Raw genomic sequence first — 16,345 nt, 5'->3', positions numbered from 1 at the left:
CTTTCTTATTGGTCTATTAACTAATTTACCACCTGGTGATGTCACAAGGCAGGCCAGAACTCCATCCCACCATAACAGGCTGAAATTTCAAGCAGTCTTTCCAAACAGCTGTTACACTAAAATGGCATTATCACAATTTCACAGTATTATTCCAACCTCATAGTGTGGAAATATATATAAAACACAAGAAAATCAAGTTTGACTGCACTGGGCATTTATAAAATACCCATTGACTTTCCAAATGCTATATAAGCCTAAATGGCATCATTGATGATATATGATTGATAAAGTATGGTCACATTCCATTTGCTCTGTTAAACCTACCCGTTGGAATGACTTTGATAGCAACAGTGAATAAGTGGAGATTTCTCAATAATCATTATCATGACAGTGCATTGGTAATAGTCAGTGACAAACATCAAAGCTAAGCAAGACTGGGCTTGGGAGGGATAGCTTTGGATAGATCAACTATCCATAGGAAGTGCTGCCCAGCCTGTTTTTTTTTTCTTATAGTGGATATTATGTTGAAGATCTGAGTTGTTTCAAACATACTAATTCAACATTTTATACAAGGTTTGTCTATGTTGAAAATGTGTTACCATGGTGCCATAATCCTGTGGTTGTAATTTCCCTCTCAAAACGTTGATGACTTTAAAAAAAATCCAATGTAGTTGCCACGTGGTTTCTACGTCACAATACGTTGACAAATTATGTTGAAACAACGTTGATTTAACCAGTTTGTGCCCAGTGGGATGTGTATGGTAAATAATGTCAAGTTTAGCCTGGATTTATTTTGGTTTCAATTTAAGTGCAAAGTGACACTGGGCCAAAGTGTATTTTCTTGTGAAATGTTTTCGTTTTTTGGGGGGGTCTACCCTTTGACAAGCTTAAGTGAAATATATTCACACAAATATAAACAAGTAGAAGAAGACCAGCACTGATCTGATCCTATTTGTATATATTCTTGTGAATAATTCACTGAATTTTATCTGCATTAAACTGGCTGCCTTTTTAAATGTTTTTTATTTGTTTTGTTTCCATACCTCGTCAGGCAGTCCTCTAAAAAGGAGACATGCTTGCCTGGACGAACAATTGGTAAATTCTGAACATCAAACCATAGGTCTAATGATAAAACACCATAAATGAGTAGTCGGTTGTTATTGTGTTATACACACACTCTGCAATGGCTGTTATGATGTGAATTGAGCTGCACCCTGTGTTGCAGGTGTGTCAGTTTCCTTTCTGCCCAGTAGGTGGGACTTGATGCTTGGAGCATGGACCTTGCTCTCTCTCCCGTCACTGTTTCCAATGCGCTATCCATCTGTCTTGGAGCGGTGCTAAAACAACCTGGAACTAACAGCTAACGGCAGCCTGAATACAGCCAGGGTAACCTATACCATGCAGCCTAGAGAGGAGGACAAGCCTGGAGTAGTGATTTTTGAACCATTTCTAATTTGACGGAGTATTTTTTACTATTCTTCGTTCTCGTCTATAAAATAAATGGACATTACCGCAATTGTATCAATTTGACATACCTCCATACATTCACTCGCCCGCGCACACGCCATACAATTGCAGTCAGACGGGCTCAGGTTAGGAGATTCAGAAACGCTCAAGGATATTATCCCCAAAAACTTTCAATCATGGATTTATTTTTTATTCCACCACGAATTTGCTGGTGGAGGGTATTGTTTCTTTTGAGCATCTTTCAGGACTACTTGAGCAATATGCTGGACTGCCCGCCAACCTGCAGCTGCTCTCCAACTGAGATCTATTGCAATAAGTCTGATAATGGGAAATTCTTTCCTCTGCTTGCACTGCAAGATACTGGGAACAATGGAAATAACAGCATCGAAGATCTGTTCAAGAACATCACCTCAATGTAAGTATTTCTGCCCACTGTAGGCTATCGTGCATCACATGTTGAGCCCATGTGAACCACAACTGTCCCTGTATTTTATTTGTTTTACTCTCACCGCACCTCCTTAGGTCATATATTCAAGAATGCAAACCTGTGTCTAACTGGTCAGAGATTCAGCTGAGTCTAACACATTTTGTATCTAGAAATCCCTTTCACACGACGTCGTTAGCGTTATAGCCGGTAACCCTGCAAAGCGTGTCCTCCAGCCTCAAGTAAAATGAGAAAAGAAAATCGAATTCAATGTAATTGTCCAAATAGACCTGTTGTTGCATTGGCCCTCATATACCCCAAATGCCGAATATTGCTCAAGAGACCCGCGTTTCCCTCTTTTGTAACTGTTTTGCATTCATGTCAGGGACTCAAAGAATTGATCACGTTTGCAAACATCTGAAAAGGTGGTCTGTACTTAATGAAATGTTTAAATCAAGAGAAAGAAAGAGAGAGATTTATTTCGATCTGCTCTCAATGTGTAGCCGTGTCATGTTTTATTATAAGGCTATTTGATCATAAAATAATTTAACATTTTAGTCCGCACAGTACAATTACGCCACCTCTAAATAATCGTCGTTATTTAGATTTGGTTGCCACCCTGTCAAGTTTGTGTTATCAGCCAGGTAGATTTTGTTCTGATTTGATGTTCCTATTTTTGAACCATGTCACTCACTCATATCAGTGGCTATTCTGATGAAGTACCCGCATATTGATAACATAAAAAGGCAATTGTTGGGAAAAATAAAATGTCCTTGACAGAAGGTTTCCCCTCATTTATTCCCAATGGAAAGCATTTTTGGACTCTATAAGTAATGTGTTGGTAAAAATAGAGCACGGACACTGTTGACATACTTCCCTTTATAAGGCGTTTGTTTTATAAATTAAATGCCATTAGTTCTGGAGAAGAACCATCTCCCCCACCGCTCCTAGCTCTTTCAGCTGCAATTTTAAGCCATTTAGGACTCTTCCTCACAGCATGGTGAATTTGGATTTCACCCGTTTGTATTCACCTCTAAATGATTCCAAAAGAAAATAGAAGAATAGTAGTTTGAGAAACGAAAGAAACAATATAATCAATTTTAATATATGGAGAGATTTTGGATCCAGGCCGTTACATCGCAAGCTGAAGAGAATATTTTCGTTGAACAAAACCCCAATTCATTAATGATTCTTTGATGAGATTTGCCAAGGACGAGGGTGCCATGACAACCTCTTTGCTTTGCACTGAATCCACTCAATTTCCATAGCCTGAGAAGTGATGTTTTGCTAAGTGCTTAGGATGTAGACCCCATTTGTGGGTCAAACACATGCATAAATACAACGATCTAATTCTAACAATGCCGCCTGGTTATAAATCGCTAAGCACACTATATAACAAGCACACAAGCACCAGTCAGTTTGTCTTGACTTTGTAGGTGTAATCATTTTAGTGTGCTTGCTTACTCCACATCCCCTACAAGGCCACTAGAGGGGCTGCTGGCTGTTATTTTACAGAGATGACAACTCTTGGGCATTCGATAGAGCGACACGATTGCAAACGTTCTTTTATGCAGGCTACCAGCTTTACCAGAACGTTGGAATTCATTATTCTCTTTTCGTGGCGTGATTTCTGTTGAGCGCTGTCGCAGAGAACCACATCTTACAGCTTCTGCTGTTATGTGTGTAGGAGTCATTCAGCACCCCCTATCACTGGACAGCTCCCACACACTAACTTGGGTTGGGAGCCGACCGTGTAGGCGTAAAGAGAATCTGCACTAGTGAAAGGCAGAAGTTGTTCCTGCACATACACGATAGATTGTTAACACCGACGCGATATAAGAGTAGACCTAAGGATTTCCTTGAATATACCATGACCTTGAACTAATTGTAAATGTGAAAGCTGTCGGCCTCAATTATAGCTACATTTGTCTCATGGCAACGATGTTCAGAGTTCAAATTTCTCAAATTCAACAATTATGTCGGGAATTGTGTAACAGAATATTCACCAAAAAATGTCTTTGGAAGGGTGTGTGTATTGTGATTGTCCAATGATGCAGCATACCTCAAATATAGGATTTTATTCAACTTCAATTGAATCCAAGTGTAGGCTTATGTATGTAATGCTTTAAATGTCATATTGCACCAAAACATCATAGATGCCATGTTATTATGTCTGAGTTTCTGCTTCTGACAGGCAGTAGGCCTGGGCTTTAATGGATTACATTGTTGGCAGTATTATTTCCTCCTGAAAATGGCAGGCTAGTATGCAGCATGAGGGGTATCATCCAGGGGCATGGTAATGTCATACTCTGTTTGGAGTGCTCTGTGTGACCAATCTTTCTTCTTCGTTAGGCTTACTGGAGCATGTTTGAAAAAGCTAATCCTTATGGACATTTCTCTAAAACCAAGTGTGTTTGAAATGGATTAGGCTGGGTTGTTTCGCTGCATAGACAATGAGGAGGAAATTATTCTCTTTGAGAGGCACATTTGTTTTAAGACTCGAGCAGCCTCACTCTTTGACCAGTCTTCAATGTTCACGTTCACAATACAACAGGTGGATGAATGATATAACCATACATCCGTATGAATTGCAGTCACCCTGTTCCCTATAGAGGAGGTGCATAGACACGGTTGTGGCCTTTTGCTGTCATAGACATACTGTTGGCATTCAATTTGTGCTGCTCTTTTAAGACAAAGTCCTTCCTATCACAGTGCTATCAGTAATTATAGGGAAAGCACATCTGCTGCCAATCCAAATGGCAACACATAGCGCTTTTTGTGCAGTCTCAAAAATGTTATATTTCCTATTTCCTTTCATTACTCCTTCTCAAGGTTGTGTGTGATTATCTGTCAGTTTACCTCACCTCATATTTTTCCTCTGTGTATACTTTGTCTATTTAGTACCCTAAGAAGAGACTATTTGTTTTCATCAAGAGTATCCATTAGGATAATGGTATTTTCTCTGTACTTAGTAAGGCCAATCTCTGTAGAAGCCAGTTCTCTGTGCATTTTTCTTTTTAAATCCTGGAATTCAGAGGCTGTGGTCATCTTATTTTAACCAAAAACCACTAGCCTACTATATTGATGGCTTGAAAGATTACTTGAGCGTTATATACACTATATATACAAAAGTATATGGACACCCCTTAAAATTTGTGGATTTGGCTATTTCAGCCACACCCATTGCTGACAAGTGTATAAAATCGAGTACATAGCCATGCGATCTCCATAGACAAACATTGGCAGTAGAATGGCCTTACTGAAGAGTTCAGTGACTTTCAATGTGGCACTGTCATAGGATGCCATCTTTCCAACAAGTCAGTTCATCAAATGTCTGCCCTGCTAGAGCTGCCCCAGTCAACTGTAAGTGCTGTTATTGTGAAGTGGAAACGTCTAGGAGGAACAACGGCTCAGCCGCGATGTGGTAGGCCACACAAGCTCACAGAATGGATTCGCCGAGTGCTGAGCGAGTAGTGCGTAAAAATCGTCTGACCTCACTTGAAACACTCACTCCCGAGTTCCAAACTGCCTCTGGAAGTAAAGTCTGCATAATAAATGTTTGTCGGGAGCTTCATGAAATGGGTTTCCATGGCCGAGCAGCCGCACACAAGCCTAAGATCACCATGCGCAATGCCAAACATCGGCTGGAGTGGTGTAAAGCTTGCCGCCATTGGACTCTGGAGCAGTGGAAATGCGTTCTCTGGAGTGATGAATCACTCTTCACTATCTGGCAGTCCGATGGATGAATCTGGGTTTGGCGGATGCCAGGAGCGCTACCTGCCCCAATGCATAATGCCAACTGTAAAGTTTGGTGGAGGAGGAATAATGGTCTGGGGCTGTTTTTCATGGTTCGGGTTAGGCCCCTTAGTTCCAGTGAAGGGAAATCTTAACGCTACAGCATACAATGACATTCTAGACAATTCTGTGCTTCCAAATTTGTAGGAACAGTTTGGGGAAGGCCCTTTCCTGTTTTATCATGACAATGCCCGCATGCACAAAGCGAGGTCCATACAGAAATGGTTTGTCGAGATTGGTGTGGAAGAACTTGACTGGCCTGCACAGAGCCCTGACCTCAACCCCATCGAACAACTTTGGGATACAATGGACTGCGTGCCTGGCCTAATCGCCCAACATCACTAATGCTCTTGTGGCTGAATGGAAGCAAGTCCCCGCAGAAATGTTCCAACATCTAGTGGAAAAGCTTTCCAGAAGAATGGAGGCTGTTATAGCAGTAAAGGGGGGACCAACTCCATATTAATGCCCATGATTTTTGGAATGAGATGTTCAACGAGCAGGTGTCCACATACTTTTGGTCCTGTAGTGAATGTTGAGCCATTTGCTGTCTCTCCACAGTCTCTCAGAAAGCTTACACTTAAGAGAGTGGGAGTTAGCCTGCAAATGTTCACCAAAATGTGGGGAAGCTATGAAAAGGAGGCTACATCTGTGAGTGACCTCACTCCTCCCACACCCCCTGCTCTGCCTCAGAGGAAGATGGAGCACCTCTTTTAAACCAGAGCTCATTAACGACACAGTTGAGTACAGAGTACAGTACATGGAGTACATCTGTGTACAGACTGACAGATGGAAGGACTGTCAGAGTGTTTTCATACATCTTTATTCAACAGAATTAAAAACGATTGAGGCATATAGTATATGTGAGAAAGAGGAGGAGGTGACTGCCATTTTGGAGTGCGTATTTTATGATTGCTGTTGTGGAAGTGTAATCTGTGTAAGGTCCCTTTAAGGCAGAGTGTACCAGTGGACCCATGCCCGCCCCTTTACCTGGTGAAAATACGGTTTATCATGCATCATGGTTTAGAGATGGTTCATCATCTATTGTTAGTCCTTTATCATAATTGATCAACTTACATGTTAAGTGACTGCCAGGTGTGTTATTTCTGCTCAAGTACAACTGTGGACCCTGACTGGTCCGTATCTCTGTGGACAGATCTTTAAACCAACCTGGCGTCTCTCTGCTGAGGTCCGCTTCATGAGATCTGAGAGCTGGATCTAGGAAATAAACTGTCATCAAATGGCATACAAACATCTTGAGCTTCAGCTTTGCTTTCAGATCTATAGTTACTGCTAGGCTATCTATGATCCTGAGCTGTTCTCTAAGGATTGGCCTCACAGTGATCCTAGCTGGAGCTAACTCACAGGCGGAACCTTGCCAGTCATGCAGAAACCCAACCGAGTACTCCATCAAAAGTCACTTTGTCAGTTGACAAGATCAAGTCAGAAATCACAGCGTACTTCAAATGTTTTGAAGCTGGAGGCATTTAGCTTTTCCATGGTATAGCAGCAACACATGGTGTGAATAGCATAATATGCATTGAGGTGACAAAGCCACTTCCTGGATGACTGAGAAAGATATAGCGTATGTAGTCCAATCAATTTTGTGTTTAAGAACCACGTGATATAAAAACACTAAACATAATGCTATGATGAATGTGGCATGCTCCTAATCCTTTTGTGACGTTGGGTAAACATGAAAACATCACAGTCAAGTACTATAGGTTGGTTATATACTGTAGCATAGCCTTCAGTAAATAAAATGTGATGATTTTATGACAACTTAGTTTGTCCATTCATGTTGGGGTTGAAACAGTTGCTGCATTTGGTGTTTTCCAACTAGGACAGTGAGCAGTCAGTCCAACAACCCCACTGATGACCTTGAGGGATTGAAAAGCTTTTTGGTCACCATTACTGCTGGGATGGAAATATACCTGCATGCATGACTGACCTTTCATATTGTTCATTATGATTTCCAATAACATTAGCGACCATTGTCCCCTTTTGAAATTGATAACAGAAAGCACACTCCTTCTTGTCTTGTTGTCCACCCCTACTGAAAAGGCATTATGTATTTGACTAGGGCCATTATGCTACTGTCGCCTTCGTGGTACCACCCGTGTGTGTGACCCCTAATGTGCATTATGCAGAGGGCAACCTAGTTTATGAAATAGATAATGGCACAGATCAATTGCAGTGATAGTCTTATATTATAGACCCATGTACTGTATGTCTGTACGTGTAAATGTGACAACTCACACTGTCAAGGTCCAACAAATCAATTTCACAGGTAACAATCTTTTTGTTTGTGTGCTATTTTGGGGGAAGAAATAGTTAGGGTGTACATTATGTTATATGGTATTGATCTTTGAGATCCTTTCTCCTCCAACGTGTTTCCCATTTATATGAAATTGTTCAGAACACGATGTTCACTGTACTAGATGGACAGGTCATGTGCAACAGTGCTTCTGTACATCATGCTTACTGAACTTTTGCAACTATTATTCTCTCAATTCACGGAATGCATATGCACTGTATTGAGTCCCTGGGTCAATTCTTGCAACCATTCGTCTCTCAATTCACGGAATGCATGCATTGAGTCCCTGTTTCATTGTTTTTGCATTCCTGCCTGTTTATTAACATGATCAATGTCAGTCTCGTTTAACTCTCTGACCTCATTGTTATGTGCATTCCCTCGTGTGGAGAACACGAGCAATGACTGGACTCTTAATTGATCTATTGTAAAGAATGAATGCACATACAGTCTGTGACAATGCATCTGATGGCATAAACACATTGTTGTATAATATAGTGTAGAGTTTGAATCAGCAGCATCTATACTGAACAAAAATATAAATGCAACATGCAAAAACTTCAACAATTTTACTGAGTTGCAGTTCATAGAAGGAAATCAGTCAATTGAACTAAATTCATTAGGCCCTAATCTATGGATTTCACAAGACTGGGCAGGGGCACAGCCATAGGTGGGCCTGGGAGGGCATATGCCCACCCACTTGGGAGACTGGCCCACGCACTGCGGAGCAAGGCCCAGCCAATCAGAATGAGTTCTTCCCCACAAAAGAGCTTTATTACAGACAGAAATACTCCTCAGTTTCATCAGCTGTCCGGGTGGCTGGTATCAGATGACCCCACAAGTAAAGAAGCTGGATGTGGAGTTCCTGGGCTGGTGTTGTTAAACGTCTGCGATTGTGAGACCGGTTGGACATACTGCCAAATTCTCTAAAATGACGTTGGTAGAGAAATGAACATTCAATTCTCTGGCAACAGTCCTGGTGGACAATTCTGCAGTCATCACGCCAATTGAAAGCTCCCTCAAAACTTGAGACATCTGTGGCATTGTGTTGTGTGACAAAACTACACATTTTAGTGTGGCATTTTATTGTCCCCCAGCACAAGGTGCACCTGTGTAATGATCATGCTGTTTAATCAGCTTCTTGATATGCCACACCTGTCAGGTGGATGTATTATCTTGGCAAATGAGAAATGCTCACTAACAGGGATGTAAACAATATTTGAGAGAAATAAGCTTTTTATGTATGGAAAATGTCTGGGATCTTTTATTTCAGCTCATGAATCATGGGACCAACACTTTGCATGTTGCGTTTATATTTTTATTCAGTATATATAAATAGCACTAGAAGACTGTGTGTGTGTGTGTATGTGCCAGACAACTAACTCTCCTGCTGAGATGATGAGCAAATCACAAAATGCTCTGCCAGCCCCTTGTCTTCGACTGAGACCTTTTCTTGTATATGTTACTGGCTCCTACGTTACCAGTTCCTTAACTGGAGGTGTAAAGACTATGAATAAAATTATGGAGATTAAATTAACTACCTACTGTAACACTAGGGAAAACCAGTGTCATAATGGATATTTTTGTATAAGACACTGTAGGGCTTTATCTATGTATTTTTGTCCTCAGAGATGCCTTCATGTTCGTTAAACTAAAGATTAACAATCTTTGGATGATTGGTTAAATCTGGCCTTATCCAATTCTTGTTTCACTGTAGATGAGTGGGTAACAATACTGGCACTCCTCTCTGCCATTGAGCCATCTACAAACAGTGGCTGCACTCTGTGAGGAGCCTCAGCCTGCCTTTCAAACAATGTCTCCAGACCGCTTTGAAATATTGATCAATCCACCCTTTCTCTCCCCCTTAAACACTGTATATCTTCTGCTGTTACTCACTGATTGTTTTTACGGAGACATACACAATATATTTCCAGTATTTCATCATGTGACAGCTTTAGTAATATGTTGTTCATGTGACTTGTCTGGCGGGGAAAACAAATTAGAAGTCTGGATGCACTTTCGTTTCTCTGGTTCCTAATAGAAAATGATTATATGGGAATCTAATGCAATAACAATGATACTGAACACTTGTGATCTAATTCTCAGAAAAAAGCATTGTGGTGATTGTTACAATGTTTCAATCATTTGTATGAATAAGGTAATTTCTTTTGTCCCCGAGTTTTCAGTTTCAGTTTTAGTCCCTCCCAATATCCCCCCCCTCTCTCTCTCTCTCTCTCTCTCTCTCTCTCTCTCTCTCTCTCTCTCTCTCTCTTCCCCTCTCCCTCTCTCTCTCCCTGCCCCCCTTCTCTCTCTCCTGGTTCTTGCTTATATTTTATTCATTGCAGGGCCAATGAAGCGCCTGATAGACTGTAGAGCACAGTGGATGATCCTGAGCAGTTCATTTCTTGGTTTAGTTGGCAGCTGGCAGATTTACGGTGGCACAGCCTTCATTCTGCATGCTATCCTCAGACCTATGGTTCTAAAGATGTCTGAACACATCACTGAAATGACCTCCTCACTGACCTGTATATTTCAACCCTATGCAGAGGTAGGAAAAAGGACACTTTCCAGGACACTGCAGCAGTTAGGGCAGTTCCAATGGTGTATGTTTTATGCATGTAAAAAGTATCCTTGTGAAGTGACCTCCCAAACGTATTAAAGCACTTTATGATGGAACCTTTAGAGTTTGCGAAGATCAATGGCGGCTGCTGTCTTACGGCGTCTGTTTGAACCTGAAGCAGTAAGGTGGCGGTGCCTGTGCTGTGCTGTGCTGTGCTGTGCTGTGCTGTGCTGTGCTGTGCTGTGCTGTGCTGTGCTGTGCTGTGCTGTGCTGGGTGGATATCTGTGCAGACACCCCCGTGGCTCTGTAGCGCTCATTGGTATGCAGCAAGAGCCAGTGGAATATCTCAGGAGGCAGGAGGCACCTGCTCAGCTCACACCTTCTACTTGTTCCTCACTTTCACTTTGTACTTCACATTCTGGTGGTGGTGGTGGTGGTGGGGGGGGGGGGCTTCCAAGGAGGCCTTGTCTCTCTCGTAGGAATGCTGGAGTTGCTTTAGCTATACATTTGTGGGCTGCTGGTGTAGATTGAGATATAACTGCTACTTTGAGAAACATGTTAGGGCATATTACTGTAGGTTGAAGTCTAATCGAGAGTCCCTGGCATTTTATTTCAATGTTTGGGAAAGGAAATATACTTGTAGTAGTATAACAGTTTTCCCTGCGGTTTGATAGCCATAAACAAAATGATATGAATATAATAAAGGTATCCACTGTTTTCCCCCACTATTGTTATAGAACATATATTTCAGTGTTTATCCCCATCCTCAGTTCTAAAGGAGGCTGCTAAGCTGTTGTTCTTGTTAATGAAAAGTTTTCTAGCTGTCAGACCGGTGTCTTGACCTCCATTTATTTTATTGAAACCATTTTGGGCTGGTGGTCAAGAGAATGGCTAAGGTCCAAGGATGGGATGTCTCATTGCACAGCTGATATTAGGAGCACGTAAACAGCTATCTCACCATGACAGAATGAGACCAGGAAGTCATTCTGGTGAGTTAGTTTCTATTGATCCAACTCCAAAGTTCCCCTGGCCATATTAAAACGTAACCAGTTCCTTGACAAATCAGCAGGGCAGCCTACTAGATCGGTGTACAGCTAGAACAGATCTGTGTACAGCTAGAACAGTCACGACAGCCTTCCTTGTTGCTTCACCTTCTATATGGTGTAAACAACCGTGCATTGGCTGGCGTTGGCGAGGAGAGTGACGCTTCTCTCTCTCAGGCGAGACTGGGGCCCGGAAAGTAAAGGCCACACAGAGGGTGTGGGTGGAGTGAGTGGAGAGTGTTCCCAGACAACGTGACATGTGTTTTAATGAGTCTGGAGAAGCTTCATGTCCTCTGCATGAATAAAGAGCTCCTTCACCAGCCCCTTCCCCGCCCCTTGACCACTCTCTCCAACCCTCTCATCTAAACAGGAAGGAGAGAGGCACACATCAAACAGAAATCTAGTGAATAATAGCAAACACTTCTTTACCAAGTAGGTATCTTATTTGTTCTTATTAACATAATACTTGTGGTATTTCAGTGATGAGAATACACATCTAATATACTTTGAGATATGATTCAGAGAGTTGTTCTCAGTACATCGCTTTATTTACTATTTACGTTTTCTCTGATTTGCTTCACTGTTTATTCCTGTCAATTAGTCTCACTAAGTATTTCCTGTTCAGTGCATTTGCTGTTGTAGAGGCAGTTTTAGACTAATGTACTGTGGTGGTTGTTCAGCTCTTTTAGGCCACTCTCAGCCTACAAAATGACCTGTCTGGTACTGTTAGCCAGACCACAGCATTTCCTGTGTTGTTTGCTAACATTTAAATGCGAACTTGTGTTTTCAGTAACACTTTACGTGACACCCATTGTCATGACACGTTATAATCAAGCTATAATTAAGCAATAAGGCACGAGGGGGTGTGGTATGTGGCCAATATACCACGGCTAAGAGCTGTTCTTACGCACAATGCATCGCGGAGTGCCTGGACACAGCCCTTAGCCATGGTATATTGTCCACATACCACAAACCCCCAAGGTGCCTTATTGCTATTATAAACTGGTTACCAAATTAATTTGAGCAGTAAATGTCAATCAGCATTCAGGGCTCGAACCACCCAATTTATAATATGTCTTGTACAACGGGGTGGGTCTAATCCTGAATGCTGATTGGTTAAAAGCGCATTCCAGCCAGTATCTATTCTACAAGTTACCACCGGCTAAATCTATGACGTTAAAATGCGTATTTACTCTGTTCCATCTGACTGCGCAATCCACTGTCTCATCAGCCCAGCCAGGCTATTTATAAACTTGATCTCCACTATAAAAAGCATCTAGATATTATCTCACATTTCTTTTAGACTAACATTTAGTTTTCAACAGTGGAGATTTGTATAAACCTTACTGTCTGTCTCTCGACATTTGCAACATTGTTTCCAATATTCAAATTCGATCTCCAGCTATCCTATAGTAATGAAAGTGTAGGGGTCGGGACGAGACAGACAAGCAGCGTTTCTCAGCCAGTCGAAATCATGAATCAGCTGGCATCATTTCTATGGATATATACAAAGCAATGTCAAATGAAAAAAGGTCAAATGAAACGAAGTGCATTTAGTTTGCAGTCTTTAAAGCTTCAGGGTATGAAGTGATTGTATTAGCTGTGTTGTTGGCTAGCTCCTCTGAACAACAGTGTCCTGATGAGAGAACACATTTTCTATAGATACCGAACAAAAAGACTGAACGACTGGGTCGCGTCTCTAGCAACCGATATGACATGGGTTTTAATGACAACAGTGTCCGACGTGACATGGGTTTTAATGACAACAGTGTCCTGATGAGTGAGCACATTTTCTATACCAGGCGAAGTTGCGCCTCATTAGCTCATTGTTATGGATGTATCCAAATAAATGTCACTAGAAAACAGCTTAAACAAATGCAAATGCAGCAACTGTTCTATTCTTTTTTACATTTGACGTGACTGTAAGTTAGCTGTAGTTGGCTAGCTATCAAGCAAGGGATAAGAACATTGCCAGCCAGTATGGCAATAGAACTTTTAGAACAAAGACTGGGTCACGTCCATAGATACCGAACAAAAAAACTTAACGACCAGGTCGCGTCTCTAGCAACCGAACCGATAGAACGAACAACCAGCCGGCTTGGGTAGCAACCCTAGATTTGTGTCGGGACTATATCTTGTGGAAGGATGAAATAGCATGAATAAATTAATCAAAATAATGTTTTTAATTAAAATATTTCAATTATTATTTGAATATGTTGTTACCCTGTTGTATAAAAGTGATAATGCCCTCGAAGCCGGTGTTTGGAGGATATATTGGCACGGTTTGCTGGCCCCAGACGAAGTCTCAGGCCTAACAACACCCGTGCCAATATATCCTCCAAACACCCGCTTATCGGGCATTATCACTTAAATAACAACTGACATAACTTGTCATAACCTGTCTTAATATGGTCATAACACTGTCATGACCCCCCCATATATTTATACCTGTTGTGACATATTTTGCATTTTTTAGTAGCTGGTTATGATACCTACATAAGAGTGTCAAAACCCATATTTATTTAAATGTGCATTTTCCCTGCGAAGAAGTTTCCTTTTGTTTGAAATTTTGTTTCTTAAGTCCTTGGTTGTTGTTGTAAATGAATTCTTTACAGTCTTGTTTTTTTTCTTCATATTTTAAATAACTTGTCGAAAATACACTTTATCACACTGTCAAGAAGCATTATGACCACCCTGTGTCACTTTACTTATACTAAGAAAATACACTTTATGACATTGTCAAGAAGCGTTATGACCATGCTGTGGCACTTTACTTGGACTAAGAAAATACACTTTATGACATTGTCAAGAAGTATTATGACCATCATATATGCCAGATAGGCCTATCACGTACATGCCCTTATATCAGTCATCAGTCAAAAAGAGGGTGTCTTGTCCTGCTCCTGAAATCTGTTCCTGCATTCATCCCAGTCATCCACAGCAGAGCATTGGGGTAGGTTAATTGCGCACACATCAATGTGTGCGCAATTACAATGATCATTTAACATGGTAAATAAAAAATATAACATAAACATACTGTTGTCACTTAGGTAATGTTGTAATGGAATGTTTTGCCTTGTGTGGTAGGTTTTGTGCGTTTTGACACTGTTATATAGGTGTCATAACCAACCATAAAATAACTACCATGGCAGGTTTTGCAGGTTTTTACACTCTTGTGTAGGTATCATAAACAGCCATAAAATAACTCAAAAACTTGTCACAACAGGTCTAAATATACTGTATGTGTCATGACAGTGTTATGACCATAGTATAACAGGTTATGACAAGTTATGTCCGCTGTTATAGCACATTATGACATGGTTATGATCGTGTCATAACATGTTATAACGCTGGGTGTCAAGTAAAGTGTTACCGTGTTGTCTTTAGATTTGTCTAACTTAATTTAGCTACTTTACTTCTCTTTCAAAAGGACCTTCATGTGCTGTATGTGTGACCACAGCTGGTGTCACTGTCGACAATCAGCAAGCCGTTCTGCACTTCTGTACTTCTGTTTCCCTGTTTTGAAAAGTTTGAAAGGTCTTTGTGCAGTTGCTCTCCTTTGCGAGTCTGAGTTTTGTCTTTACAATATTCATATCTCTGTTGTCTGTTTGTAGAGTGGTTTACCCAAGGTATTTTTTACTTCTTCCAATTGTACTGGTATGTCAAGTCATTAAGTGATGATTTAGAATTATTTAACAGTAATTTACCTTAATTAAGGTTTTAAAATTGATATGGGTGCAGCACATCAACAATGAATATTTAGTTCAAGTTCACTCATCACAAATTCGTCAGGATATCTTGTTTTAATTAATTCGTAATTGCTTTGGAAACTCTGAGAGCGCTGTACGGTTACCGTTTCCCAAATAATTACAACTGTGTCACCCAATGGGGCGTTTGAGACTGGTAGGCCTAATTGGATTGCAATTTAAATGACTTTTTAAGTGTTTCAAACCTAAAAAATACAATATATTACATTTAAGAGTAGTGATTATATTTCAGACTGTGAGTCATTATAATGCAATAACAGCCACAGCCACAGCACAAGCAACATTACACTAGGTTCTCATTATTCTATATGACTGTTAATGTATGCAAATGAAAGGATTTCCTATTGCATTTTGTATAGTTTTCCTCCATTCCCTGTAACATGTTTCACCAAGTAGAGGCACCATCTGTAGACTAATATCCTATCAAATGTGTGATCAGTTCAAAGTGCATTACAATCTATTTGGCTGAGCAGAGTCTGGATGTGTGACTGACCGATAAAGCAATACATGAGAAAATTGAGGTTATGATGTAATCACACCTTTCTATTGGTCTAGTCATAGGAAAGGGAGAGCACCCAGTGCCCCAGACCCCTTACGGCTTCACCAAATTGCAAAAAAAAGTCACCAATAATTTGACGTTAGCATCTGTAGCGGTGAAACTGTCACGTCCGTTTGCAATATTACAACAACAAAGACGTTACTTCAAATAGCAAACACTGTTTTAATTCCGTCAGACATCATTGAACGTGTGACAGAACAGCAGAGTATGTACAATGATTTTTTTTTGCCACTACGCTGGAGCTCCTCTTCTCTGGCCAGTAGTGTTGTTTCCCCTTATACGGATCTCAGCTTTGAAAATCACCTGGAAAGGTGTTCACGTTTGGATACGGGGCTAATCCAGATGGTAGTAGAACTTCGTTGAAAACACACTAGTATCAGATTATGCTGAAGTGATTTCTTATATATTTTCTGAACTGT

General features: G+C 40.8%; 1 protein-coding gene across 10 annotated transcripts in view; it reads left to right on the top strand.

Moving 5' to 3' along the window:
• Positions 1-1,298: 1,298 nt before the first annotated feature.
• Positions 1,299-16,345, top strand: part of ntrk3a (neurotrophic tyrosine kinase, receptor, type 3a) — a 287,024-nt gene continuing 271,977 nt past the window's right edge. For 5 of the 10 annotated variants that reach the window (XM_014124431.2, XM_014124433.2, XM_014124432.2 and 2 more), the window contains exon 1: positions 1,301-1,882. In XM_014124431.2, the coding sequence (XP_013979906.2) occupies positions 1,644-1,882 (239 nt within the window). In that variant the 5' untranslated portion in view covers positions 1,301-1,643. Of the gene's footprint in view, positions 1,883-16,345 lie in introns of all 10 variants that reach the window. The other 5 variants (XR_006757011.1, XR_006757012.1, XM_014124435.2 and 2 more) reach the window with 3 other exon arrangements.

Source organism: Salmo salar, chromosome ssa10 (genome assembly GCF_905237065.1).
Source record: "Salmo salar chromosome ssa10, Ssal_v3.1, whole genome shotgun sequence".
In the NCBI taxonomy this organism is placed as follows: Eukaryota; Metazoa; Chordata; class Actinopteri; order Salmoniformes; family Salmonidae; genus Salmo; species Salmo salar.
This window is presented reverse-complemented; position numbering and strand designations above follow the sequence as displayed.